This window comes from Cupressus sempervirens, chromosome 9 (genome assembly GCF_028749045.1).
Source record: "Cupressus sempervirens isolate cs-2001-9-10 chromosome 9, ASM2874904v1, whole genome shotgun sequence".
NCBI classification, from domain to species: domain Eukaryota; kingdom Viridiplantae; phylum Streptophyta; class Pinopsida; order Cupressales; family Cupressaceae; genus Cupressus; species Cupressus sempervirens.
In genome coordinates this window covers 257,358,237-257,385,931 of record NC_143126.1, presented here as the reverse complement: position 1 = coordinate 257,385,931, position 27,695 = coordinate 257,358,237, and the positions used below count along the sequence as shown (strand labels likewise).

The window sequence follows — 27,695 nt, the reverse complement described above, 5'->3', positions numbered from 1 at the left end:
GATGACTACACTTTGATGGTAGAGCATCCTTACCTCTACAAATTATTATTTGTGTCTCAATCTTTGATGACTTCATGGACAAGATGGTTTGCCACTGCATTGAAATCTCTTTTTATATGTATGATTTTAAAAGCTCTCTTAGGCATATTCTCACAAAATATATTTTATATTTTATATTTTTCAACACAATTTAATTTTCTGAGAGAATGTGGTATTCATCTTAAATACCTTATTGGCATGCCTGGAGTTTTCTCATCTGTTCCTTGATTGCTACTGAATTCCCACCTGTATTGCCAGCAATTCAGAAAAGTATATTATTCAATTCATATCCATTTTTTTTGACAAACAGAAGGAACACCGTTCTCATTTCTCATAACATCTCCTACTCTGGCTTGGCCATGGTTGCTTCTGGATGCTCCATCAATGTCAATTTGAAATATCTATAAGGTATCCACTCGTGTTAAATGCATAATCAAGCAAACACCCACCTGTAGAAGAATGCCAAATCCTATTGGTTAATCCTCATTCATTTTGCAGATCTCCGAACTTGAAAAATCAAACACCAGTTGCTCTTGTGATGAATTAACCAGATCCCCAAACTTGCAAAGTGATATTGACTATTTGCTTGTTTTTTCCTTTCCTTATATTTCGTAGGATGGAACCTAGGGCCATTTCTTGTAAAACAATTGTGGTCTTAATTTCTTAATGATATAAGATTTCCAGTTCCACAACCCATAATCTAAATTTTGATATCTCTTCTGGATTTGATTGTATTTGGTTTTTTTTGTTTTTTTCCTTCCTCAATGTTTCAAATCACACTCCATGATCCATCATCAGGATTTCTGTGATCTTAATTTCAATTTATATAATGGACCATTGATTTCTGTACTTGATAAGACAGTACGGAGTTGATGCTCTTTGGCCAAATATAGGAGCAATAGTTTTCTAAGTAGACTAGACAAGCTTGAAGCATAAAAAGAGAAGATGCATTGCCTTTCTATCTCTGTTGCAATTGATGCAAATATGAGCCACTAGCCAACCTCATTTTTAAAGGTGGCCATTAGTCAAAATTCTACCATTCAGTTCAAGTAGTTGAAAGATTCTGATCTTTAGGCATGCAGGCGATAAATCTACATTTATGATTTATCCAGTTTTTCAACTGAATGTGGTTTTCCTAGATCCTTGCATGGCAGGCACTTGCCACAGTGCAATCCCTCTGACTAATGTTGAGCCATCCCTAAGCATTGTGTTAACTGCTGATAAATTTGGGTCTTAGTTAACTTACCAATGAAAGCTAAGCGTTCAACCTCCTTTTCTTTAAAAAAAATTTATACAATCTGAGATATTCAAATCCTTTGTTTTGGAACTCATGTTGCAAGTCCTGTGGAGTTGTTTGCCAAAGTGGCATATATCCATTCCAGTTATCCTCCCAAAAGAGTAGGCTTTTTTCATTTTCTGCTTGCCAAGTTAATTTAAGAGAGTTCAGTTCTGAGCATCTAGAGAAACACATAATGATATGGGACCTAGCATTTCTACAAATAGTACTTTAGTGACAAATTGGAGTAGTGATGAGGTAGCCCCCCACCACTATAGATTTAGGGTTGAGAGAATAAACACTGTTATGAGACCAAACTCATAACTATTACCAAGGAAAGGGATGATCTGATCTAAGAGCTCATATTAACAGAGAGGCTAGTCATATAGCTAAGATACTTCATAGAGCTAAGGCCAAGTCTATGGCAGAAAGGCAACTGTCCTTTGTGGTCAAACTATCCACCCAAGAGGACATCCCATATTCTTTCCAATGGATTTTGCATGTAAACAGTTCTCTATTGAGATTAAGTATACGACATTCTCCACGCTGCTCCAAATGCTAATGCTAGACTTAAATGACAGAGACTTCTGATACTATGTACTCTTTCAGTGGTAGTTGTGACCCACTGTAGTCCAGGATATTATATTTATATATATAGCATCCACTATCCACCTATCCTCATTTTGCAGAAAAGAGTTAGCATGTATGTCAGGACTCCCTATTTGTCATAGTTCATAGAAGTTGAGCTCTCTTAGCAAACATGGTCCACTTATGCATTCAATGCACCAATTTGGATCCCTACTGACTATTAACAACTTGCCATAAATTCATTATCCTTGTTTCAATTTAGCATGCAAACTAAATCCAAAGAATTTCAAACGATAATTGTGTTTTTAAAATCACATCATGTATCTCTCTTTTGAAGGAGATGAAGACGTTGAATTTTCTTTTGTTGACTTATAGTTATTGTACAGATGTTTGTTGGTAGATTTCCAACAAATAATGTGATTTCCTGATTTCCCTAAGGAGGATGAGAGTTGGAAAAAAAGGTGTACCATCAGCAAAATGGAAATCTGGATGCTTATAAACTCCTTCAATAGCTAGGAGATTGTGTATCACACAACCAGGATCCAAAAGAAAAATTATTACTTTAGAAGGTCTGTTGGTGTTTTGAAATGCTAGATTTCAAATTACCCCGATGAGAACAAGATACATCTAGGGGCAGCTAATTCCCATCTTTGACATATCCTTTCAGACACCAAGCCAACTATAAGGCTAGATCCTTCTTCTACTTCAAACTCTGCAAAACCTAGGCGGGTGTACCTCAAATTCACTTATATGGTACTACTGCTAAAACATACACTTGGATCTAAACAAAGCAGATAAAACCCTTAATCTCCTACACTTATGCAATAACAAAGATGTGCAGTAGCAAAATTGCAACTCTATGAAATCCACAAATTGAGTGAAGGCATCTTGTTCTAGCTCTTCAAACATAAAATATAAAGATGAGTTGAATTTGATTTGATTTTATGTGGGTGGAGAGAGTGGATGAAAACCAAGTATGGACAACGAACTAATGATCCGGTAGCTGATTAGTGCCTCATGCATTGGGCAATTCACAAATCTCTCATGCATTTTGGATATCTAAGACACATATCCTATGCCTAGACTCCAAATCTATCCATTTACCTTGTAAATTGGATATCAATGTTCAATCTAAATCTCATTCTTACCTGATATCCTCATCAATAAACCTGCAACCCTGTTGATTTCTCTGAAGCATTTACATAACTCCTTGAATTATAAGCAACAATGAAACAACATACAGCCTTAAGGGACTGCAACTATGATCTAGGCTCTTTGTTCAAAGATCATAAAACATTACACATCAATGAGAAAGGAGACAAGATTTAAAATGAAACTCAACACCTGTTGTTCTTTGTATTGATTTCCTTGAAATAATACATGAAAATGCATGAAATTGACTCACAAAATACCAAATAAACCAGACTGTACAATATACATATGCTGTCATACAAGAGAGAAAATGGTGGGAATGAGAGATTGATGGGATGGGAAGGGGGTATCATAGCCAAAGCATAGCTTCATAGTCTGGAACCAACACATCCCAGATACTTTCCATTCAAACTTCATCAATTCCAAAATTTCCTTTCCAATTTCCAACTCATTACTTTTTCCAACCCTTCTTCTGAAAGAGAGAAAAAATATATAAAGGATGAAAGAATTCCATCCTAACCAAGAGATATTTTCCATTTCGTCTTTTATTCCAAAAAGATCTAATTCTTCAATCATGACTCCAACTTCAATCCTGTAATTCATCATAGTTGGAAAACAAATATTCCTCATAACTAACAATTGGAGGCAAATTATACCAGAATGGCATAATATTCTCAAAATTAACCCAACAGACCTTTTACCATGTTTTTACCAGGCCTGTAACTATATTTTCTATTTTCACCAATTTCACTGAGAATGCCCAAATTTCACATTTCTGCCTATAACTTGAACCAATGACCACCTATGCAAAAACAAACTCTAGAATCGGAAAGTTTGTCTTCTCCTGGTTCTGGCTATATATAATATGCCTATATGGACTTACCAGGAACTCTCAGGATCTTAAAACGAAAAACAGGCTCCTTGTAGGCTTTCGAAAAGGATTATTGCAAATATCTAATCTTTCCTAAAGTCTGCACTATAGGATATAAAATCAAATTTATTTAAAAGTCTGACCTGCACGTGCCTTTTATGAGGATACTATTATTAAAATAAAATAAAAAATTAAACCTGTTTGAAATTCCCCTCATAGATTCCATCTGGATCAAACCTTGTTGACCAGTTTTAACACATGTCATGCCCTAATTGGTTGACTGCTGCTTCGTCATCTGACCCTTGCCACCTGGGCACCACATGGCATCATCTCATTGGCCGCTTGCTTCGCCACATCATCAGTCGCTATGTCGCTATCCTAGTCAACATTCTGCCACGTCATCGCGACATAACAACCTTGCAACACGTACCATTTTTCGCCACATTGGCACCTCGAGAAGTGTGCCACGTCTAAAGCCTCCGCCACGTGCCAATTTATGACTCGTCCACCTCCCTGCCAACTAGCGCCAACTCATTGCCACATGTCAACTACTGGTTGGTCGACAGTCCACGTGTTCTTCTGACATCACCGGTCGCCATGTCCGCATGGTTAACCTCCCTGCAATTCTCCTTTGGCGACATAGCAACCACTATCAGATCCCACCACGTGTCGCCATCTTGTGCCTCCGAAATCCAATCGCCACTTCACAGCCTCCTCGAAATTTGTGCCACATGGCACCTTGTTATTTGTTGGAGCTCACCTCATGACTGTCCACATGGGCACCTAGATTTGCGTATCCATCCAAAATAACCCCAACCAACCTGCCACCTGTCTAGGCCCCACTTGCATTTGCTTTGCCTTTGAAAAGGCATTGTCTTAAAGACAACAAACATATCATGTGCAGGTGTATTTAAAAAACTAAAATGCTTCAGTCTCAGCAACTGTGGGATAAAGAATATGGATTGTTCCTTCAAGAAAACACAGGCCTCTCGACTTTCACATTTTCCTTATTTATTTAAAATGACTTCCTGCAGCTTCAAACCAAGTTCACATATAAGGGTGAGTTGGTAAGTTGATATTCTACGCAGCAGATTTTTGTTGGCTTGCATGGACGCCATATCCTCCATTTCTAATTAATTAATGTAACCCTTAACTAATCTTATAGCAGCGAAGGTCCAAAAAGGCCGACGCCCAAGTGCAGATTCTAACCATTAGCGGTCAGAGAAACATGAATTGAGCTTTCAAAAGCCGCCTGTAATTCCTTCAAAATCAAGGTGCTCTTCTCATGTACATGGACCTTGTTGAACGTGGGTGTCCCCTTGACATGCTACAACCTTCCTCCATTCCTTTATATCTTCCTATGGTGCTGGGGTCGGATTCCTTTCAATGCCATGGACTTGCCAGATCTTTCACGTGGATCTCCTCTTTTGACTGCGGCTTTGCTAATATATGCCATCTTTCCCCTGCCACGTTTTCAATTAAATCTGCCACTTTGCTGTTATAGGAGAGCTGATTTGGTCTAGCAAGACATCACATAGCAAGATAATTTCAGATTCCTCTTGTCGGGCAGCAAGTCACTCCTCACCGTATGCTCTCCAGGTCCCTTATGTTTGCCAAGACCTAGCACATTTAACTCCCCTCTTCTGCACAATCATAAGGAATCTTTGGGACGTCCCTTTCCTGGTGTCCTTCGACAATATCCTCATCACAAGACATTCCCTTCTTCTCATGAGAGCTTTCTGTGTTTGATTTCTTTCTCTTTCACCCATTCTCATTGTGCTCCCTCTATTCCTTTGTATGTTTTGAAGATTCCTGCTCTGCTTTTACTTTCTCTTGGCATTATTACAAGAGATTGTTTTGTCATCCTTGCATTGGGACATCCTATTTGCCAATATATCTCCCCTGTTTCCTCCTTTGCATGGGTATCCCTTCTTCCTTGCATGTCGTGGCTCCCTCTATACTCTGCAAGCTACCTCCCCTACTACTGATGTGGTCAAATTTATATTAATGTAACCAGCATGTGAAAGTGGTCAAGATCATTGAAAAACGGCACTCCTCCATGAAATGCCACGATTAAATTCAGAAATGGGTGCAAAGATCCGTTGAGATATCAAGGCGACTTGAAAGAGTTTAAAAGGAAAGTAATGAATGTGGGAAAATGACTTTGTTCAATTTGAGTCCTTTGAGTCGAAGCCTTTGAAGGAAGTATTTTCTGCATAGTTGTAGGTTGTTCTATCGAAGACTGATGTTGCTTAGCTTTTACTAAAGGTTGTTGATGGTCAGCCTTAACATCTTTTGAACCAAAGTTTGAAGGTGGTCTTTTCTAATTACTGCATCCTCTAGCATCCATTTTTGCATTGGTTGCACTGTGATGTATGGAACGATTTTTGTTAGCCAATTGACCTCTAGATACAACCTTCATTAATTGCTTATTTGAATCAACCACGTTTTTTTTGTGGATCCACCTTGGTAGGCATATGTCTAGAAGATGATCCCATGCTTTTAAATTATGTTGGATGAGAGATTGACTTTGATAAAGCTGGTTTCTTCATTTCCATTGAATTCTTAACAACCACTTGCTTTGGTTGACCATTCTTTGGCCTTGATAAAGCAACATTTCTAGATTTTGATGTCTGTTGTCTCTTTGGAAGGTGCAATACAAAGTTATTGGGAAAAAGATGGTGAGACGAGATTTAATACAATCCATTGTTTAACAATCACCGCTGGCTCTGCTTTAATTTGTACTTCTTAGCTCTGGCCCTCTCTTCCCTTTTGAGATATTTCAATTTAATAATGGATACATACAGTGATAACACATTGAAGCTTGTAAATATGCAATCCATGTATGGCTCCCTTTTTTAGTTACCACTATTACAATTTGTAATGTCGCCAATCTCCACGACACTTTATCAATCTGACGAAGTCTGGGTCCGACTAAAAAAATTTTGCATTTCAAACAACTGACTTCTTGAAATGCTCTGATGAATATCTGACAATGACTAAAACCACTCGATCACTGAACTATCCCTTTAAAACTCATGTCACATCTTACCCGCGAACTGTCAACTTTATGCCAGGAGGTCCTTTGACTAGCTTTAAAAACTAACAAAAACACTTGACCGGGCTCTGAAATCAAATATGTTGATTCTTTGTTCCGCATTCCTGCACTATGTCAAATCTCGTCCCATGACGAATTCTCAATCAAAAGATATTGATTGTCAAAGTTGCCCTTTCAGAACTGCCTGCAAAAAAACATGTTAGAAAACCATAAAACACATTTGATTGGGGGATGGATTCATTGTCATGAGGACAATATAAATCTATGATTAGGGCTCATGACGAATAACGATGTGAAAATGGTGAACAGTCAAAGTGGGCTACTCAAATTTGCAGACTAGAAACACTGGCAAAAAAGCGTTTTTTGCAAATGGAATGGACCTAGGAAATTATGCAGATGGGTTCCTCAAGATTTGAAAATTGGCACACTTAAAGTATTTTCAGAGGAGAACACGATGGTACAATCCATTCGATCTCACCTATCACAAATTTTGAGATATGACACCACAAACAAAGGTACCGACCAATCTGCAATTGACACTAGTAAAACTTTACAAATTGCATTTGGAATCGCATTTGAAAACTGATCAAACGGATTCGTCATAAGCTCAAAATTGAAACATAGCAAGTTTTTGACCTCTAAAATGCAACACAACAGGAATTTTCTCATTTTGGTCAACTGGGTCAAATTTATAACAAGTCAAACAAGGCCTAACAGAATTCTGAACAATTTACATCAGCATGACAACAATAAATGACCAACTTTAAGAGATTCAAAACCTAGTCAAACGGATTCGAAACGACTCAAAATCTGAAACATAGGTTCTCTAGTATGTACACTAAACACTCCCAAAGTGGCAAGCTATGAAACGTTACTAGGTGCGAGATATTCAATTGCAAACACAACCTCCTCTCGTTGTTTGACACTTCGGCAAAAATGCAGATTTGGTCATTGCTCAAAACAAAACTTCACAGAATGACTCAGAATGACAATTTATCTTCATTGAACACATAGACGTACTGAATGCAAGGTGTTAGAAACATAAAACACCTCTTAGGCCTCGAACGGACAGCCAGGTACATATGCATCAAAAAGCATTTATAGGGCTTGATTTTTTCAATGGTACTCAAAATCAGGGCTTCAATTTTGAGTCCCAACAAGGTCAACAAAAAATGGTGATCTAAAATTTATTTAAAGAATTGGTAAAATTTCTTTAGTAACTAAAACATCAAGACCAAAAAAAGCAAATCCCACTAATCCATAAAAAAAAGATCCAGCTGGATTTAAACCAAGCCTGAAAGATCCAGCTGGATTTAAACCAAGCCTGTTTGGATATAGTGACTATGTTGTGTATGCTATCATTTGACTTGGGTTCATCCATCATTTAGCATAGACATCCACTTATGATCATAAAGAGATATGACCTCAAAGAATATTTTTATCATAACCCTCCTGATGGGTAGAAAGAGCTTCACTCATAATTGTGAAGAAATATCACGTCAAAGAACCTTCTCATGGTTCTCTCGATGGGGCAAAAGATGTACTTGAAGTTCCATTAGTAGGAATGGCCACAGCAAGATTGGTAATGTAATTTATAATAAACCTTCTGAGCTGTTCATTGAAGTCAAACGAATTGAGGTTGTCTTTTATGAGATACCAATTACATTTATAAAAAGCCTTGGAGATTTCCACTCTTATCATCATCTCTTTCCTTTTCTTTAAATGCGGCAAGTGAATGATTTCTTGGACTTATAGCGAAATGATATCATTTGCGTCCTCCCTATATAGAACTAGCTTGTGGGTTAGCAATCAGCTTAAGATAGGCCTGGTTTAAACCTTGATACAATAAATATCGATTAAATCTTGTAAACTATATTGCACAAAATAATTGGTCTATAGTCTTTAATTAATCATTCTTTGTTATTTTGGGGATCAAAATAGAGTTGGTGAAGCTCTTTTGGCAATTTTTTTAATTCTTTCAAAATTCCTCCATAACGTCCAGAATATCCTTATAAATTAGTTCTCAAAATTCCTGGTAGAATAATGCAGGACTGCAATCTAGCACAGGTTCTTTGTCTAGTTGGCTAGTAAAGCTGCATTTCAAATTCAAACAACTCTCGAATATCTTTATTAATTTTGAAACATGTAAACAATAGATGCAACAACCATAGAAAGTAATCATGCACAATAACACCAGATATGTTAACTAGGGAAACCCTTGATCAGAGGGAAAACCCTGGTGGGAATGATTCCCACAAGATGATGTACTAATATAAAAGTTCCCTGTGAAAGGATTGACTCTGTTAGGAGCCAATGAAACACAATCAGTACATATAAGTACCTGTTAGGAGACTTTGAGTTCTTGTTAGAAGATTCCAACCTTGTTAGGAGCTATGCCAACCCTGTTAAGAGTTGAAAGGACAACTGAACCCACTATTCAAATAGCCTCAAACTGTCTTTCACCAAACAATCTTCACGATAATCTATCCAAGTTCTTAACAAATTAAACAACTTTTGCCAATACAATTCCTTTGAAGCTCACAGTACATCCTCAGCATCAATCTCTTCTCTGACCTTAGCCAAACTTGCATTCAAGTTCGCATAAACAATAAAATATTCTTACTGATGATTTACCACAAGGAAATGACCTTTCCTTTATACCAAGTCCTAAAACAAGTATTGAGTCGACCTTGAGGCTTTCTAATTTACAATGAACAAAATAGGACATCATTAAGATATTACAATTACACGTTACATTAAAATTAACACTTCCCATAATGATTTTATCAATAGTCAGCTCACAAGAATCAACGCGCTAAACAACTTCATAAGTCAGCTCAACTACATATCAGATTTCGCTATCTTGAGCATAGCATCCTGAACATGTCTCTGACCATCCTCTACGCTCGCTAAGCACAATTTCATCTCTGCTAAAAGATACAATTGTTTTACCAGTACCCACTTTACAGAAACTCTCTTTGAAAGATACCTCCAGGATACATCACCTAATTCTATCAGATCTTCCCATCTCTTTATGCACAATTAACTATAGCATCTAGACATATCTAAATATCTCCTTAAGTGTGCAGAACCCAACTCATATTACTCTGAATGCGCCAAACACATCTCCCTCTGCAACTCCGATAATCTTCACAAAATAGTGTACATGTTGACATCAATGACAAACATTGTCATAAATGCAATACATAAGCACTCAATCATGTCTCCAACAATGCTAACATAGTCCCCCATAGGAATATCAACAGCATTCATGCTAATAGTAACATCTATGAGAAAAAAGAGATAACAAAATGATGACAAGTGCACTGCATGGATTAAGGTACCACCTTGCTAGAATACCCGGACAAGGTGCGGGTGGCTGCCCCAATACAACTCCACAGATTATTAAACACATGAAAATGCTTCTTGCGAAATATGACTTGAATAAAGAAGAATATGAAAAAAAAAAACAAGCCATAATGGCTGCAATGAATCTAAATACATCTAGTTCAGCTCCCCTTGGTCATACTCGCAAAAGGGCAACCCCTTTTCATAACTAGCTAAACTCCCATATTGTTGACAATGAGGATGAGGTTATTGAGACTTAGAATCTCCTTCATCAAAACAAAAACAAAAACGTGCGAGGTTCCAGGAGCACAACCCTCACTTGCAAGTACAACCCTCAATACTGACTTACCTTCTAGTTTAAGGCATGAAAATTTAAGTTGCACCAAGAGTTGGGGGAAGGTGTAAATTGTATTTGGTTGATTTATGATGTTGTTATACGTTTGAGACCAGAAATTTGAAATTTATCATATAAAATCTGGAATGTTTGAATTCTGACAAATTGATAGTCAAATTAGACTTTTATATTCTTTAAATGAATTTATTTATTTATTTTTTGTAATTATAACCTATTTTTTTGTTTCTTTTGCATACCAAGCCAAAATTTTGGTCTGCCAAGTTCATATCTTCAAAATAAGGTAACAACTTTATTGGCTTTTGTCAATGTGTCCTTTATTAAGAGTTCCATGACAATTGCAGAGGCTTATTGGTGGCATTGTGTTTTGGAGATCCTCCACAACTGCTATGTCTAGGTACATTTAAAAACAAAGTCTTTGCTGTGACTTCTTGGCGGTTCCATGTTTTTGATGTATTTTGAATAAGCCTTTTGGAACTTATTTGTTGTTTATTGTGCCCAACAATTTTCATTTTGATTAAACAGATCTATCGTTGATTTTAAGCTTGTTTTTTAGGCAGATAAAGGTTGATCATTTCTTGATGGCCACTGTTCTCACTGTCACACTATCTGATTTTAGGACATACCCTAGAGAGAACATATTAATGAAAAATCTGAAATCTTAAGGATACAATTCCATAGTCTGGAGGGTTTATAATTTTTCCCATTTGACTCCTGTACCCAAAAGAGAGCTATCATACAAATGTTTGTCAAGATCTAAATTGACACAGCTTTGTGTGTAGTTGAGAAACCCCAAATTTCTAGTGAATCATGAAGTTACTATATACTCTTCAATGTCATTCCCAACATTGTTTACAGCACTTTCCTGCCAGCATTACGTACAGATGTTTATCAAGATCTAGATAGGCACGGATTCATGTGTAGAACTGGGAACCCCAAATTTCTGTGAAACTACTATATACTCTTCAATGGCATTTCCAACACGCTAGTTGGGAACCCCAAATTTCTACTGAAAAGTGAAATTACTATATACTCTACAATGGCATTTCCAACATGCTTCAGAGCACTTTCTTGCCAGCATGGGAATTGTTATCTTTCTCTTATTCTGTTGAAATAAATGCTGTTAAGTATCCTAGAGAATCATTAAGATATTAACTTAAACATATACTTTCCAGTTCTCTTTGACACCATACCCTTGATATCTTGGTACTGGGAAGCTCCCATGTATGAGCATATGAAGACTCATTCTTCAAACATCAAAATACGCTACTCCATTTCATTCATTGAGAATAATATTTTTTAAGGGTGTCCAACTTAAGCCTTAAGGTAGTGTTAAATTTCGTTTTTGTGGTAAACTGAGCATAGTTATTGTACTTCTGGCATGGTATAGGATGAATCTTTGTAGCTTTTCTTTGCAGATCTGAGATACTTCATTGGAGAAAGCCAATTTGTCAATTTTGATTTGATTGTTGCAAGGAATTCTTTGTGTGAAAGCCATGCCCTCCTCTTGGGAAAAACTCTACTGACCAATCGGTATCTGGCTGCTTGGTGTGAAAGTTATCTAATTGTGGAGGTGGATGATTGCTGATTTGGTGCCATGTCCCCAAATGAGACACAAATGTGCATTGTAAGAAAGAAGAATTGAAAGTGTTTTTAACAATACTTTAATTTAAAATTATTATTATTTTAGGCCAACCATGTCAAGTTCAAAATAAATAATGGATGTTATCTTGGTCCAATGGTTTAAATAGTAATGTGTAACACCTGTATAAAGGGAGGTTGACCTTCCCACATCATGGAATTCAATCTATTTGATCACTGCTCAGGGTGCAACTAGTCGGAGATGGAAACCTCAGTGCTAGACATCACAGGTAGAACAAAACCTCTACCTGAACAACCATCTGTTAATCAGAGTCAGCTACGGCAAATACATTCTATCTGCTCAGGAAATTGCAGAGGGTACCAGTGCTTATCTCTATCGATTTGAGCCACCAGACCTTGGCAGCTCTGCAATCAAGGACTAGAACTGTATTCACTAAGTTTCTTTCCTCTAATCTGTTTGCTAGGGGTAATAGATGAATAAAGATTTATCTATGTATTTTGACCAGACTTCTGTAATAAGGGTCTTGGGTAGTACAAAGTTTAAACTGATATATTTATGATGAGCTCTATGAATTAATTCATATCGATTTCTTCATTTTGGAATTACAGGTTAGATCTGAGTTGTTACATTTCATGCTAAATCTGAGATAATAAATTGGAACTGCAAAGTATTACTTCATGTTTGTTCTGAAACAACATTCCTGAAAAATTGCTAAGTATAATTTCTCTGTGCTGGAATATTTCAATGGAATCAGAGAGAGAATCCTGCCAGCCTGTGACTAATCAGAAGTTTATCATTTTATATTTATTATATAGATTATTTATTGCATGTGATTCCTCTACAGTTGCATATCAGTGTTTAGTGTTTGTAGGCTAGAAAGATGAAAACAATTCAAGAATCCATAATAGATATATTAGAAAAGTTACAAGCGTTGGATGAATATCAGAATGACTTTATCACAAACATGAGAAATTGGAAACAGAGCGAATATTTTTGAAGGAAGAAGGAAAATCATTCTTGAAAAAGGAAGAACACAAGATGATGGAACCTGAACAATGATGGGCACAACACACACAGAATTACAAGATGTCAAGAAAGAAGTTGCAATACTTGACCACAAAGAAAAACTGAAGTTACCAGACTATCATAAAACAAGAAGAGGACCATAATCAACGAGATGAAGATTCCATGTTGATCTCTGATGACTGTGGATGATGAAGAAGAGAAAGACCCCATTTGTTGGGCATGAAGAGCTTGAGATGAAGGAATGGATGTCAATGATTTCAAGAGTTGTCCAACAAACATCCACCTATTTTTCAAGTATGGAAGTAATTGAAAAATGTGATGATGATTTGCATGATATTAGTTATGCTATTGTGAGGAACAATTCAACTAAGGTTGACTCCCATGGGGAGGGATTGCAAGTATGTCAAGAAAGCCTAACAAAATTGAAGTGACGATCCCTTTAATCAAGATCAATGTCATTCACATGTAATGGAGTGTTATCCAGGAGACTGCATTTTATGGAGTTACTTCCACTGTGGGCTGTAAACTTTCCATCCTTTCATGAGGATAGAGCAACCGCTAAGCTTGTGTACAAGCAAGTGTAAGGGTACTGGCATTGAGGCAAGGACAGTGTTTAATGCAGGACAGGCATCTGATCCGACTTTCTGGGTGTTGGGAGGTTAGTGCCTCTGTCCCCTCTAGGTGAAGCTACCATTCAGCATAGACCGATGGATTTGTGGCATGTGCTTAACCACCTCCAGTGGATCCTTGTCTCTGGCTGTAGTGACATCTATTGACAGCTCAAGCTTTTGGTGTAACAGTAATGGTTTTTCCTACAAGTGGTATTAGAGCGTTGAGTTACGGGTTCAAATCCCTCGGGTCGTGCTGAGGGGGTTGTTGGGAGGTTGGTGCCTCTGTCCCCTCTAGGTGAAGGTACCATTCGGCATAGACTCATGGATTTGTGACATGTGCTTAACCGCCTCATGTGGATCCTTCTCTCTAGCTGTTGTGACGTTTATTGACAGCTTGAGCTTTTGGTGTAATGGAAACAATTATTCCACACTGGACAAATAGCCTTAACATATTTAGGGATCCTAAATGGCAAAAAGTCAAGAAACACCTAGACAAAATCTACTCGTGGCTAGCAGATATGCAGTAGCCTATGTTTGTGGCTTGCAAAGTGATACCCTTACTGTTAAGAAGAGAGGATCGCCTGAAATCTAGCAAACCTTGAAAGTTTCTTCCCTTGGCAAACATTTCACAGAAGAGGATTTAAATATTTGGGAGGGCATTACTCATTTCTCCTTCAATGCTTTCATAACCAAGCAAGATTTGTTGGATACATACCAACTACCATAATAGTGTTTCGTAGAGAGAGGATGTGCAAATGGTATTTTGTTTTGGCATATAGGTGCAGATAAGAGTTGGATTAGTATGTTTATGTGGATTGTTTGAGGTCAAGCAAAATCTGAGGGGAGGATTGTCAAGTTCCCAAATGAGACTTGATTGTGTGTTGTGAAAAGTAAGAAATAAAAGAGTTTTAACACTACTTATGACTAAGTAATATTATAAATTTAAATAATGACAACTGTTATTATTTTAGGCATTGTCATGTCCCCTTTTTGAGAGGATTTAACAATAAATAATAATAAATTAAAAATTTTTTAAAAAATAATAATAATACAATATAATTATCAAATATAAATTTAATCAAGTTTAATGAATGGTCAAAGGGCACAAAACAAAGAGTAATGACTATTGAAGGATTAAAGGTATGAAAGCATGAATCAATCATCAACGTGAAACAAAAGGGAGGAAAATATAAGCAACTAAAGGAATATATAAAACAAATAACTGTTTTCAAAATGACAAGAAGTAAGGATGAATAGTTGTGACTTTCAGAGGGTAGAGATAGAGAAAAGGTGAGACTCCCTTCCTGTTTTAAAATATAACAAGGAGATCAACTCATTTGGGGAAGAGCAATTGCCAATAAAACTTAAGAGAAGAATGGCACTCGGTAATAAAAGAATCCAAGAGATTTAAAAATAATAATATATTATTCTCTAAAGGCAGCAACAAAGGGTGATGACCCAATTATTGTTAAAGGTGGTAACTCTTTCACCAATAGAATATAAAGAAGAGGTAATTCCAAGGATTCGTTCATCACCTTATCAATTCAGCATTCAATGTTCATTCAATCATCATTCACCAATACATTAAATCAAAGAGTAATATCATATATATATATATATATATATATATCAATCAGAAAAGGAGAAATTTATCTATTAGGATAAGGCATCACTAAGAGCAGAACTAAGATATAAAATTCATTCTAAGTAAATACAATACAAATAAAATCTGAAGATTCAAACCTAATAAGGACTATCCACAACTTGTTGATATCAAAGAGGTATATTTTTATCATCTTATCACTCCTTGGCAATTGCATTGTGAAATCCTGGGAATGGTGCAGGTAGGTCCACATGAGGGACTAGGATTCATGGGCGGAAAGGTGGGATTAGACAACCTTCCAGGCCCTGAATGGCCTTTACGAGCAAAAAAGGTGGGGTCAGGTCCCCTTCCCAGCTAAGGGGGTAGTAAGGCGGGGTTAGACCCCCTTCCCAATTCTGAGGCAACATTGGGAAAGATCGATCTCAATATTGTTAACTCCAATCCTCCCTAAAGACCCATTGTGTGATTGATTCGGGAGATGGTGTTATTACAGATTGTACCAAGCATTGCACACCCTATGATGATCTCAATGAATAGTGTTGTTATAATCATAGTTGCACTTCTCGCCAAAAACTCGGCGAGTTTTGAAAAAATTGCAAGTTTTTCTTCGTGAAAAGTAAACTTGCCATTAACTTGTGCCAGTTTTCGAGAAAAACTCGCCAAGTTTTTGACAAGACCTCGGCAGCAGAAAAATATAATGCCTTTGATGCAAAAGAACTCAATTTAGTCTCATTTTGACCGTTTTTTTTTTGCTCCTTCAGTTAAAAACACCTTCCCAACCTTCGATGAGGTCATTTACAGCAATTTTGCACTGGAGAGTGAAGATTTTTAGTTCATCCAATTATAAGTACAACTGGAGATTCTTTGAGGCTATCCACATGAAGAAGAGGAATAAGTCAGCACAAAAAATGAACCAATGACCTTGTCTTTGTGAAATATAGTCTTTGGCTGCGCACAAGGTAGGGGAAATATCGAGTTGTCCAACTGATTTAGATGATAAAGATCCTTACAGTGATTGGACAGCACAGAAGCAGCCTCCATTGATTACCAAGGATGACATTTATGATTTGGTGAGGCAAGCTACGGAGGAGGGGATGGATTTGAATTCAGATTGGATAACATTGAGGAGGTTGAGGACGATGAGAAGGATGAGAGGTTGAGTATAATACAGAGTCATTGCCAGTGCCAGCAGCACCTGCATCTAGGGTGGGCATGGAGCCAGAGTTTGTCATGCCAAGCAAGGAGGCGTAGCCATAGCAGACTCCTAAGACTAGATCCTCTTGTTCTACCTCTCCCCTAGTTTTTACTGTTTAAAATTGTATTTACTTTTAGTTTTACAAATTGCTATTTTCGTTTTGCTTCAGACTATCAGGCTACCCAGCCAACAACATTTGACATGAGGTTGTCATTTTGTACCCATTTTGCATATAAATCAATTTAATATATCTAGACTCAGCTTGTTTCTTTTTTGCACTTATTTATTGACTCATTAGATGCATGAGCTCATTGAAACTTGCATAAAAAATGCATTTTTAATTAAATTTAAGCAAAAAAAATTGTCATCAAGTTTTCGGCTGAGCTTTTGCCAAATTATTTTTCCGGCCTTTATTTGTTTTTTTCTTTTTACATGTTTTTCAACTATGGTCATAAATTATAATATGTGAATTGTACTATGTTTCAATATTGTCATGATCTATTAATCTGTAATGATTCTAATATCTATTTCAAGGGTTAAATACTGTTTGCAGGAAAATAAATGAGTGATATCCCAAAAGGGGACATTACAGGCCGACCTGAGCATATTTATAAATATAAGTATTTGAGACCAACCTGGACAAGTTTTAAATATATAATGACTTTTATCTCTGACCGATCCATTTAAATTATGAATGTATGATGCCTATATAAGGAGAGGCGGATCTTCTTTCAGCGTCACAGAATTTAATCTATTTGACCCCTGCTTAGTGTTTGCTTAGGCTGAGATGGAAACCTCAGTGTCAGACATCAAAGGTTGAACAAAAACTCTACGTGAATAACCATCTGTTATCAGAATCAGCAAAGGCAAATGCATTTTATCTGCTCAAGAAATTGGAGAGGTTAAAGGCGCTCATCTCTATCAATTTAAGCCACCAGACTTCAGCAGCTCTGCAATCAAGGACTGGACCTGTATGTGCTAAGTTTCTGCCCTCTGATTTGTTTGTCAGGGGTGATAAATGAATAAAGATCTATCTGTGGATGTTGACCAGAATTCTGCATTATGGGTCTTGGGTTGTATGAACTGAATCTATGAATCAATTGGTATTGATTTCATCATTTTGTAGTTATGGATTAGATCTGAGTTGTTGTGTTTCATGCTTATTCTGAGACTAAGTCACAGGATACGCCAAATTTCATCCATGGGGCTTGAATTTCAGCGAATTTTCACCCTCCCGAACTTCATCCGAATTTTATAATATTTAATATCAAATTGTTATTTATAATAATACTATTTTCTTTTAGCCAATAGTGGCATGTCGTGATGGTTAAGTTGTTGAGTTGTTATCCTTGCCATCAAGGTTCAAATCTAATGGGGATGAGGTCCCCCGTTTGTGTCCTCACTGGTTCATAGCTCCAGGTCAAAGCGTTTACCCCTCTTTAAAAAAAAAAAAATACTATTTTCTTTTAAAATAAGATTGAGTTATTTAGTTTAATTATTTAGTAATGTCAAACTATTTTGACAATTTTATCGATATATTACTTATATTTAAGAATAAATAAATTTATATAAGTTAAATTTAATGTCAACTTTTTTCCAAATTTTATGATCAACAAACACGAATTCGAATTCCAACCATGTGACTTAGTTCTGACTCTTCTGAGATAATGAATTGGAACTGCAAAGTATTATTTCATGTTTATTCCGAAACAACAATCTTGAACAATTGCAAAGTATTGTTTCTGTCTGTGCTGGAAAACTTCATTTGGTAGGAAGAGATTGTTCATTGGAAGGGTAGGGAAAGGGACACCATCTGACACAACATTGGTGTGGTATAACATTTGCAATAAAAGGCAATTTATCTGAAGGAAGGATAATCCAAATCCAAGTATTCACAAGACAACCTCATAAATAATGTGTGTCAGGCAAATCAAAATCCTTGGATTGTTCAAATTTAAAACAAATGGCCAAATTTCCCTTCCCTTATTGCATCTACAATTATATATCATTTTTGATCTAGAGCAATTATAGCAATGTGTATTTTGATACATATAGGATAGAAAAACAAGTTGCTGATGGGAGTGTAAGTGGGCTTCAATTTTCATCAGCAGAGCAGGAATTTGAGGGATTAAAATTTCCAGGAGCATCTTGAGAATTATCTATATTTTTCATCCTCTTCAAGTTTTTGTGCTCTTTAAAGTTTTAATCAAAAATGGGTATATACTATATAAAAACTTCAAAGCAAGATACACAGCAACAGTGAAAGTCATGAATATGAAATTGAATCAAGCAGGTAGCAAACAAATGGGAGAGATGGAGAATGGGGTGCAGAGTCTTCTCTTTGTTGAACCCACACAAACTTTCTCCATATCAAGCCATCCTTCGAACCAGTTTCTTAAATTCCTTCTTTTGTCAGCCATACTTAAACCCTTGGTGAAATCATCAATGTCGTATTGTCCATCTCTAGTTAATGTCTTTGCAAAGCCAACAAAATAAACTTTCCAATGCATCCAACAAGGTGAGGATAGAGCTCAGACGATGGAGTATGGATGAAAATTCACTGAGGCATGGAATTTGTTTCCCAGTTAAAGGATGTGTGCCTGATAGAAGGCAAGAATAAATTTGTTAAGTGAAAAAATGCAGGCCCGTATGTAGGCATGCCTAATATAAGGCAAAAATAAATTTGTTGAGTGACAAATTACAGGCCCATATATAGGCACATGGAATGTGGAAGGTTGACACTATTTTCAAAAAAACAATAATATGGATCAATGGGTGCCTTACTAAAACTAAAGAGTGAGAAGTTTCTTTCTAAAAAAATAGCGTGAAAAAAATTCTAAAGAGTTGAGATCAAGTGATTTCCAAGTTCAAACCCCCTAAAGTGACAACTAAGGTGGAATTCTAGGCAGTGACTCCTGGTCTTTCACTATCTAGCTTGTACTTGCAATTTCTAAGCTGTTTCTCTGAAGTTACTAAGCACTTCTGTCAGTTGGCTCAGACGCTTGTTTGAAATATTTTTCTCAACTATCATAGAAATATTGCTTTAGTGTATGAAAACAGGCCAGCGTGCACTCTGATGACATACAGGTTCTCAAAAAACAAAATATGCAATCATATAAATAGGCACATGCCATACTGAGAGGTGTCAGTGTTTAAGAACTTCATTTTCAAAAATGCTAAAAAAAAATTGATGAGTGCACTGCATTGAAGGAGAAAATCATTTCTCTGAAACATAAAATGTTCACTTGTACACTAATGCATACCAGTATAAAGGTCAAGTGGTTTTTTAAGATTTTGCTAATATACATATACAGGCATAGTGGTACAATTTGTCAAGAGGAAACATAGATTTTGATCAAGAAATTAAAGCTTAAAACAGAAGCTCTATACATAGAGAAGTCAAGGTAAAAGCAACAGAAATAGCTTGTTTTTGTTCATGAATAGATAATCATTTTCCAATCCTCTCTTGTTTCAAAAGGGTTTGCAGATGATTCGATTGGCATTGGGGTTTTCCATTGAAGGCCTTCATTCTTTCAGTAATCTCCATTAAACAGCAGGATCATAGTGATTTATGTAGAGAGAGCTTTCAAATTAGTAGACCCCTCCTTGGTCCATAAACAGGAAAAAAGAAATTGAAAGCAATGGGTGTCCACAGCATTGTTATCTCATGTATATAATGCAAGCTTCCAAAGAAGTTAAAACAGTGTAAGGGATTTTCTCAGGCACAAAAATGGGGTGAGGTGAGAAACTAAAAAAGAATGGCCCTTGACGAGAAGGTTGCAAGTAGAGACACTTCTAGATAGAGAGAAAAGATTATAATGAAATGCACTAACGAGTATTCATTCAATTGGTAATGTCGAAGGGCCAATGTGGAGAGGAAAGTAGGACCTTCCAAACACAGAGAGGCTATAGAGACTATTAGAGAATCCTATGGCAAACAGGTCATGTGAAGCTGCAGATGATGCAATTGACATTATGTTCATTTCCAATGAAATTCCATTCCGTGGTGCCAAATCTCCTTATTATTAGAGATCTTTAATTAGGAAACACTCGAAGGACCCTCCGGCATGACCTCAACAGAAACTTTACTCAGAAATTAAAATACAACATTTCAGTTTGGAAAGTTGGGGACAAGGGTAAGGATAGGGACTTGAAATGAATGTACCAGTGGATATTCATCAATAATCATATATGTGCAGCAGATTCATGTTCTCTTTAAGAGTTACTGAGAGTTCTAAGCACCACAAGGATGCAACTTTGAAATGTTGGTTTTGGAGAGATGCTGGAAGAGGAACGTTTCCCCCATGTGACACAAATCACGTGACACCCAACCTATCTTTGCAAATTGTTTGACTTAATATAATCTGCCATATATTTTACTTGAGTCCATTTTGCATGTAAGCATTGAAAGACATTGAAAAGATTGATTAGGTGAGGATGTTATGAAAAAGGCTAGAGATGTTTATCTTCAAACACCAAAGATTTTTATAGGTGTTTTGTGAGAAATATATTCCTCAAAACTGTAGGAATGAGACAAAACATCTATTTTACTTTGCTAGGAAAAAATGATTTAAGTGCAAAAGATCGTATACTCTGTGCTTTGCATATGATAGGTTGTTCAGGTGGAAAAAGGATAAAAAGGGGACAGTTTGGGACAGATAGCATTGAGTGATGAATGCCTGATTGATACCAAGAATGAGATGTTAATTCTATGTAACTGTGATATCATACTGATCTTAACAGAAGATCCTACAAGATCAAATAAAGCATGAAGATCCTTATTTAAGGATTAGCCTCTTATGTCTTATATAAAACCTAATCGGTGTCCTCCTTGGAAAGATATTGTAATGTTCTATTTGCATTGTTTTAGTTAGTATATTTACTAACTAACTAATGTATACTTGAGACACAAATCTTGACAAGGTATTCATAATTTATATAAGGGCCGACTTGGTCAGAGTCATGTCCTTTCTAAGGACATGCCTCTTGAGTGCCATATAAATAAGGGTTAATAATGTGGATAAAGGACACACGGAAAACACAAGGTCTGCTCTTTTAGCATTAATGCCCTATACAACTTGTAGCAGATATAAAACATCTGCAGAATAATTATTATATTATAAGTAACACCTCATATATAGGTCTGATATATTCAAGACCATCTTCAGCAGTTCAGAAAGGCATTATATCAGTTTGGATGTTCAGAATTTGCAGAAACTTTACATGAGATTCAAATATACTACTTTCTAACATAGACTCTCCTGAGAGGTTTATGGAAAACTTGATAGTAGGTGTAGCCAGGAAGAGTTGTTGAAGAATGAGATTCCACACCAGACTTCTAACTCCACCCGGTGTTCAGCAAAGGAGAAACGCGAAAATGCTCATTTAAGCATCCAAACATGTGCAGTTAACTGCAAATGATGTATGCTAAGGTGTGGAAGAATACTTCTTAGCTATGGCTGACAGGCAAGGGAGGAGCTTGAAGCTTTGACTACAATTTCTTTCATTTCCACAGCTCCTCAACTTTAAGAGGCCACTACTCTTACAGTCTTACTATTGACTAGAAGAAACTGATTAAGTGTGCACAATGATAGGGATGGAGCTCCACATGCCACAGGTGCCTGCTATTCATCATCATTCTGAAAATGGCAGTTACTTTAGTTGCTCAGGAAGCTGGCTAACACTTCACTAACTCTCTAATAGTAGTATACTTTCCTCTAAAATAATGCAGAAGCTAATTGCAACGCTCACTGGCTTACATCTCCAACATCCAAAAAACTCAAGTTTCAAAAACCACTTGAGACAGCCGCTCCAAAGCCAAGTTGTCGATGTGGTTATGGTTGTGGGTACAGGATGCAATAGGGTATGCGGGTAGGTCAATTTTTTCCCCTTGGCTACAGGTGCAGGTGTGTGTTTGTGGGGGTGGGTGGGTGCGTATGTTCAAACCTCAACATAACTATAAGAATTCAATTTGTTTGTGTAAGCATCCATGTATGTACAGCATCTTAAAAAAGATTGCCTGTGTAAGCATCCATAAAATCGCTCTGGCAATTTTATCATTACATGAAATTGCCTCAGTATACCTCAGTTCGCCCAGGCTAAATACAAATTGGAACCATACCCACCCGTGATTCCAACATCCCAAGTATGGATCCGGTAACATAATTCCAAAGCATGTACCACAAGTAAATTAAGGCATTAAATTGCAACAAGGATTGGAACACCAATTGGTATATCTAAAGAGCCAAAAAACTTTAGAGAATGGGTGATGCTAACGACATAACAGTGTTAAAGGACGTGTAAGCAGAGGCCCACATAGAAATTGCTCAACTCAAATTCATTTTAATATGATCTTTTGATATCATGAGTCGTGGTTAAATATATTATGTACCATTTATTCTGCTGTACTATAGTTAACAACCTAAAAGATTCTCATAAATAGGCATTAGGCATTCAACACTTCATATACTCTTTGCTGTAGGCATTTAAGAACTAGCCATTAGAAGCAACTATGCCTTCACCCATTTAGATCAAGCTTATTTTTGAGGCTCTATTTTCCAAACTCTTCAAAAGGGAGGAAAGCACTAATTACAAATTGAAGTTTACATTGATAATTCCCTGAAAAGTATAAACTAATAGTTAAAAATCTTTAGACAATTAAGTGCACCAAAATACAGAAGAGTTGAATATCATACCGAGCTGCTTGCTCGGAGAAGTTCCTGCCTGGTTGTCGCTGTCGTAGTATATGAAGATCTCCTCCTGGGCAATATTCCATAACTAAACATGAAAACTTTTCAGTTTGAAAGTGAACATATAATGTTGGAAGAAAAGGATGATCCAGCATCTGAAGTATTTCTCTTTCTGTCTGCGCCCTCAACATCTTTTTTCGACTGGCCAAAGATCCATAATTCATAAATTTCATTGCAAAATAACACCTTGTGCCATTTAATTCTGAGAGATACACACTGCCTATGTCACCTTCTCCCAATTTCTTCAACAACCTGAAATGTTTCAAACCCAAACTTCCATCCCGCGTCTTAATAGCACGGATGGCTTCCCATCTTGAATCATTTGACATATGAGGCCTGTTGCCACTGCTGCTTAAACTACTGCAACTGCTCTCGTCACTCACACCACTGCTGCTGCTACCTCTGCTGGCACTACTATTTGCAATTTCAATGTAATCTGTCCTGTCACTACATTTTGATCCGTGTATAGTTTTTCCCATATTAGATTTAGTCTCACTGCCATTATCAACATTAATTTCTCCATTGTTACTTGTTTTGTTAGTGACTGTCACCCTGACAATATCTGAGTTGTTTATATTACCTTCAGCATCAAGACCACTACTAACAGGCAACAAGGTCCCTAATGCATCTTCATTACCTTGTCTGTTTGCCCTTTCATTAGTTCGGCTACTTCCAGCTTCTGATGAACTTGCTGCAGAAGAAAGTGGTGTGCCAATAAGAGATGAAAGCTTTAAAGAACATGGTTCTGATGTCTGAGAAGCGCCAGTTCCCCTTACTGATGATTTCAAAATGCCACCTTCTAACTCATGAGAAGTGCCCTGTGTCCAGGTTATGTGTTTAGAAGTACTTGGTTCTAATCCACGGGAAAATACAACAGCTCTGTATCTTTGTTTTATTGCACCAGCCTCTGCTAACTGAGATGTAACAGGTGGTTTTGAGAGTCGTTTCAAAGAAGCTAGTTCTGATGCCTGAGAAATGCTCATTCCTCTTAATGCTTGCTTCAAGGTCATTGTTTCTGATATGCCTGCTTCAGATGCCCGCTGAATCCCAACCCTTAAAGGTTTTTTCATGGGTGATTTTCCTGATGCTGCTGCTCTCTTAGAAATGCCCTTTTCCCTTGAAGAATGTTTTGAAGAAGCTGATTCTATTTCATTACTGGAGCTTAATGCCTGTAAATCTTTTACCAAGCTTGACGTGCTAGACAGTAAAATATCCACACCATTCAATTGTTTGTTTGATGTAACATCTTCTATTTGGGATGTGGTCTTAACTGGTGATTGTCTTCTGCTATCTGACTCTGCTTCTTGAGAATTCTCCCCCTTTAAGGACATTTTATAGCCATTTGATTCTTCTGAGCATTCAGCACTTCCTTCCATTGTTCCAGGCGTTGCCATCAGATTGATAAACCTGTTTAACTCTAAGTAGCTGTAAACATCAACGTGACATGTAATACGCATTCATCTTTCACTAAGGTTGGTTATTCACAAGTCTCTTTCTCCATTGTAATTACCCCCTGTCAAAATCAATACGTCTACATGTTCCATAATTAAATGAAACATATGCTCCTATCAAGATGTATTCCAGCTGTTGCTAAGCATAATCCATGATCCTGCGAACAAAAACCTATGAAGATTTGTCAATTTATCTACAGTTTGCATTTGAATGCTACCATAAAACCAGATCAAGAATCATTGAAATTCAACTGATAATCCATGCTCCAAACAAAGCTGTATTAATCTTGATTCTTATGTTGAATGATTGGCCCTGCTCCCCATATTACAAGTTCATGAGAGCTTGCACCCAAATGTGCTCAATCCTTAAGACTCAAAAGGTTCCTACATTTAAGGTTCAGTTATCATCATTTAACCCTGCCAAACAAGTTCCAAAGAATCAATAATTTACTAAAATATAAAGAAAGGATGCCATAGCTCACATTATATGTCTTACAAAGAGAGATTAATGATGATACTAGTTTATGATCTTAAGAATAAAAACTAAAATCTCATTTTGAATTTCAAAAACCATATCAATTGCTACAGTTCTCATTGTAAGCATTACTTTTTTGGAAAGACCCCATTTTTCCCAATTTGATAGTATTTCATGTCAATCATATATGTCTTGATGTTATGGGACATGTTTGATAGATTATTCCTGGCCAAAAATGGATGCAAAAACTTGAATAATGCTCTTTCAAAAAAAAGGTTGTGTATTTATTTTAAATTTTATATGTTATCCAAGAACAATTACCAAGCCAAAGTAGCAATTCAAGGTCTACTATACAGTCATCCTGTGCTCAGATTCCAAAGGATGACCTAGAAGCTCTGGTTTAGATCAGAAGCACCAGCTCCTGGCTCATAACATGTCTTAAACAACTACAACTGCCAGAACCTATTCCAAGCAAAATCTTAAGGGCGCGCCATATTTTGGGAGTGATGAGCCTACATTGTGCAAGTCCACCTGAATTGTGGCAACTATTCCAATTGAATTAATTAGACCTTTAATACACTCATAGAATCCTAAGATAGATAAAGGTAAGTCTTTTAGTTCACCAACAAGCAAGACAGCAATTCTATATATGAGATCACCCTGATTTTTACATTTACCCTATATTTTGTTCAACGAGATGCATGACCTCACTTTGGATTTGAATACATGCCTCCTCCATGGAATACACACAGCTTCTCCATGAGACTTACTAAGGTTGTAAATGTCAACAAATGCCTCCTCTTTGGAACACGCACAGCTTCACCATGACACTTACTGAGGTTGTAAAACTGCAAATATAAACAACTAAATCTATCCTCGTTCAATCACCTGATCTAATTGGAGAAACTCACAAAATAAAAGTCGCCACAATTGCAAGCAGACATAATTGGCCAAACTGTGGCACAAAGTCCTATCCTAAAAGGACCCTCAGTACAGGTTACACATGGGAGGCTCTATAGGACCCTTTTTCCCAAATTTTCAAAACCATCATATGCACGCTACAAATGAGCCTGAGGAAACACGAAAGTAAGGCCCTTAAAGAGAGCTATCCGGTTTAAGTATGTTTAATCTGTTCGTTACCTTGAAAATCAATCAGGACGTTCATCTATGTGACTGTACAGAGCTCTCTTAAGAAGAATTAATTACATACCATTTTAAGCATCATTAGCTACCAAGAGTCTCTAGAGAGAAGCTATAAGGGGCATGACCAGACATATATATGTATCTACATATAATCTATCATGTACCCACCCAGTTCATAAACAATTTCTGTACTAAGATTTTATATTGCATATTACACTTCTCCTCGATGCTCTATGTTTTTCCATTCTTGTATATACACGTAAAAGAAAAAATCTAATTATACAAAGGTAAGTGCAGATGAGTGCCAAGGAGGCATAAGAAAACAAAGAATCAATCTAATCCAACCAGAGCTCACCTCGATGTCTACTGCAAGTTGTCTGACACGATATTCCAATCATCCAGTAGGAAACGCATATGGGTGTACAGTTCAGGAGATAAATGAGCCAATCGAATCAACCCAAAACTCAAATACATGTCGGTTGAGAGCTTTCTGAAACAACCGCCCAATTTCTACGGCAGAAAATGCATTTGGGTGTTCAGTTTAAGATTGAAATAAGCCAATCAAATCTACCCAGCCCTCACTTGTAAGTCTGCTGACTGTTTAGACTTCTAAAAACAAACTCACTATTGTTTATACAACAGAAATATGGATGTGGGTGTTCAACTTTTCAGATGAAAAAGCTCCGAGAACATTAGATAATGGATCTAGCTTACTGGTATCGAACAGAGGGCAATTTTGAGCTTGTGGGTGTAAGCAAAATACCTGCTTAAAACCTCTGGAATGTGTAAAACTCCATGTGTGTCGTGCTTGGAGACAGACTGGGAGGGTGAGTACCTAAACATTTGAAAAATGGAAAAGAAGAGTGGAGGGGAATGGTCATAGGCATAGCCGACACCGAGTACGAGACCACAATGACACCATCACATCTAGGGACTTTGTATTCCTTCCCCTTGGAAAGTACCATCATCATATGTTGTCGCTAAAGCATTTGGACCCACTCCCTCCAAAAAAGATAAATGAGGAATTGGGGATCTTATAAAACTCAAGTGCTTTGCATCTGAATTCCGATTTCTCTCTTTTTGCTGACTTGCAGCCTTAGCATAATAGTTGACAAAATTATAAATTGTATCACATGGAGTGACTCTTGTTTTCTT

The 27,695-nt window shown here is 36.9% G+C and overlaps 1 protein-coding gene across 3 annotated transcripts in view; it reads right to left on the bottom strand.

Moving 5' to 3' along the window:
* Positions 1 to 27,450, bottom strand: part of LOC149538421 (serine/threonine-protein kinase D6PK-like) — a 36,769-nt gene extending 9,319 nt beyond the window's left edge. The window contains exons 1-3 of one of the 3 annotated variants that reach the window (XM_089799745.1): positions 27,304 to 27,441; positions 26,896 to 27,050; positions 23,418 to 25,339 (exon numbers count right to left, since the gene is read on the bottom strand). In XM_089799745.1, the coding sequence (XP_089655871.1) occupies positions 23,418 to 24,928 (1,511 nt within the window). In that variant the 5' untranslated portion in view covers positions 24,929 to 25,339; positions 26,896 to 27,050; positions 27,304 to 27,441. Of the gene's footprint in view, positions 1 to 23,417; positions 25,340 to 26,895 lie in introns of all 3 variants that reach the window. The other 2 variants (XM_089799747.1, XM_089799746.1) reach the window with 2 other exon arrangements.
* Between the last annotated feature and the right edge of the window lie 245 nt (positions 27,451 to 27,695).